The sequence below is a fragment of the Chrysochloris asiatica genome, unplaced genomic scaffold (genome assembly GCF_000296735.1).
Source record: "Chrysochloris asiatica unplaced genomic scaffold, ChrAsi1.0 scaffold00053, whole genome shotgun sequence".
Taxonomy (NCBI): domain Eukaryota; kingdom Metazoa; phylum Chordata; class Mammalia; order Afrosoricida; family Chrysochloridae; genus Chrysochloris; species Chrysochloris asiatica.
This window is the reverse complement of record NW_006408571.1, coordinates 2,804,659-2,805,114: the sequence shown is the minus strand read 5'-3', so window position 1 is coordinate 2,805,114 and position 456 is coordinate 2,804,659. Positions and strand designations below refer to the sequence as shown.

General features: G+C 46.5%; 1 protein-coding gene across 1 annotated transcript; it reads left to right on the top strand.

Moving 5' to 3' along the window:
* Positions 1-6: 6 nt before the first annotated feature.
* On the top strand, positions 7-456 carry LOC102840077 (phosphoserine aminotransferase-like; the record flags this gene model as incomplete). Its single annotated transcript, XM_006863012.1, has 1 exon — positions 7-456. A coding segment is annotated over one exon (450 nt), but the record flags the coding sequence as incomplete, so codon positions are not given.

Below are 456 nucleotides of genomic sequence, written 5' to 3'. Positions count from 1 at the left end.
GCTCTCTGGGAATGCCCCTCCGTCCTGGAGTACAAAGTGCAAGCTGGAAACAGCTCATTGTACAACACACCTCAATGCTTCAGCATCTATGTCATGGGTCTGGTTCTGGAGTGGATTAAGAACAGTGGCGGTGCAGCAGCCACGGAGAAGGTCAGCATCGTCAAATCTCAAATGATTTACTATATCATCGGTAACTCTCAAGGGTTCTATGTATATCCAGTGGAGCCCGAGAATAGAAGCAAGATGAATATTCCATTCTGCATTGGCAATGCCAAAGGAGAGGATGCTCTAGGAAAAAGATTTCTTGATAAAGCTCTTGAGCACAATATGCTGTCTTTGAAAGGCCACAGGTCTGTGGGAGGCATCCGCACCTCGCTCTATAACGCTGTCACCTTCGAAGACATTCAGAAGCTGGCAGCCTTCATGAAAAACTTTTTGCAGATGCATCAGCTTTGA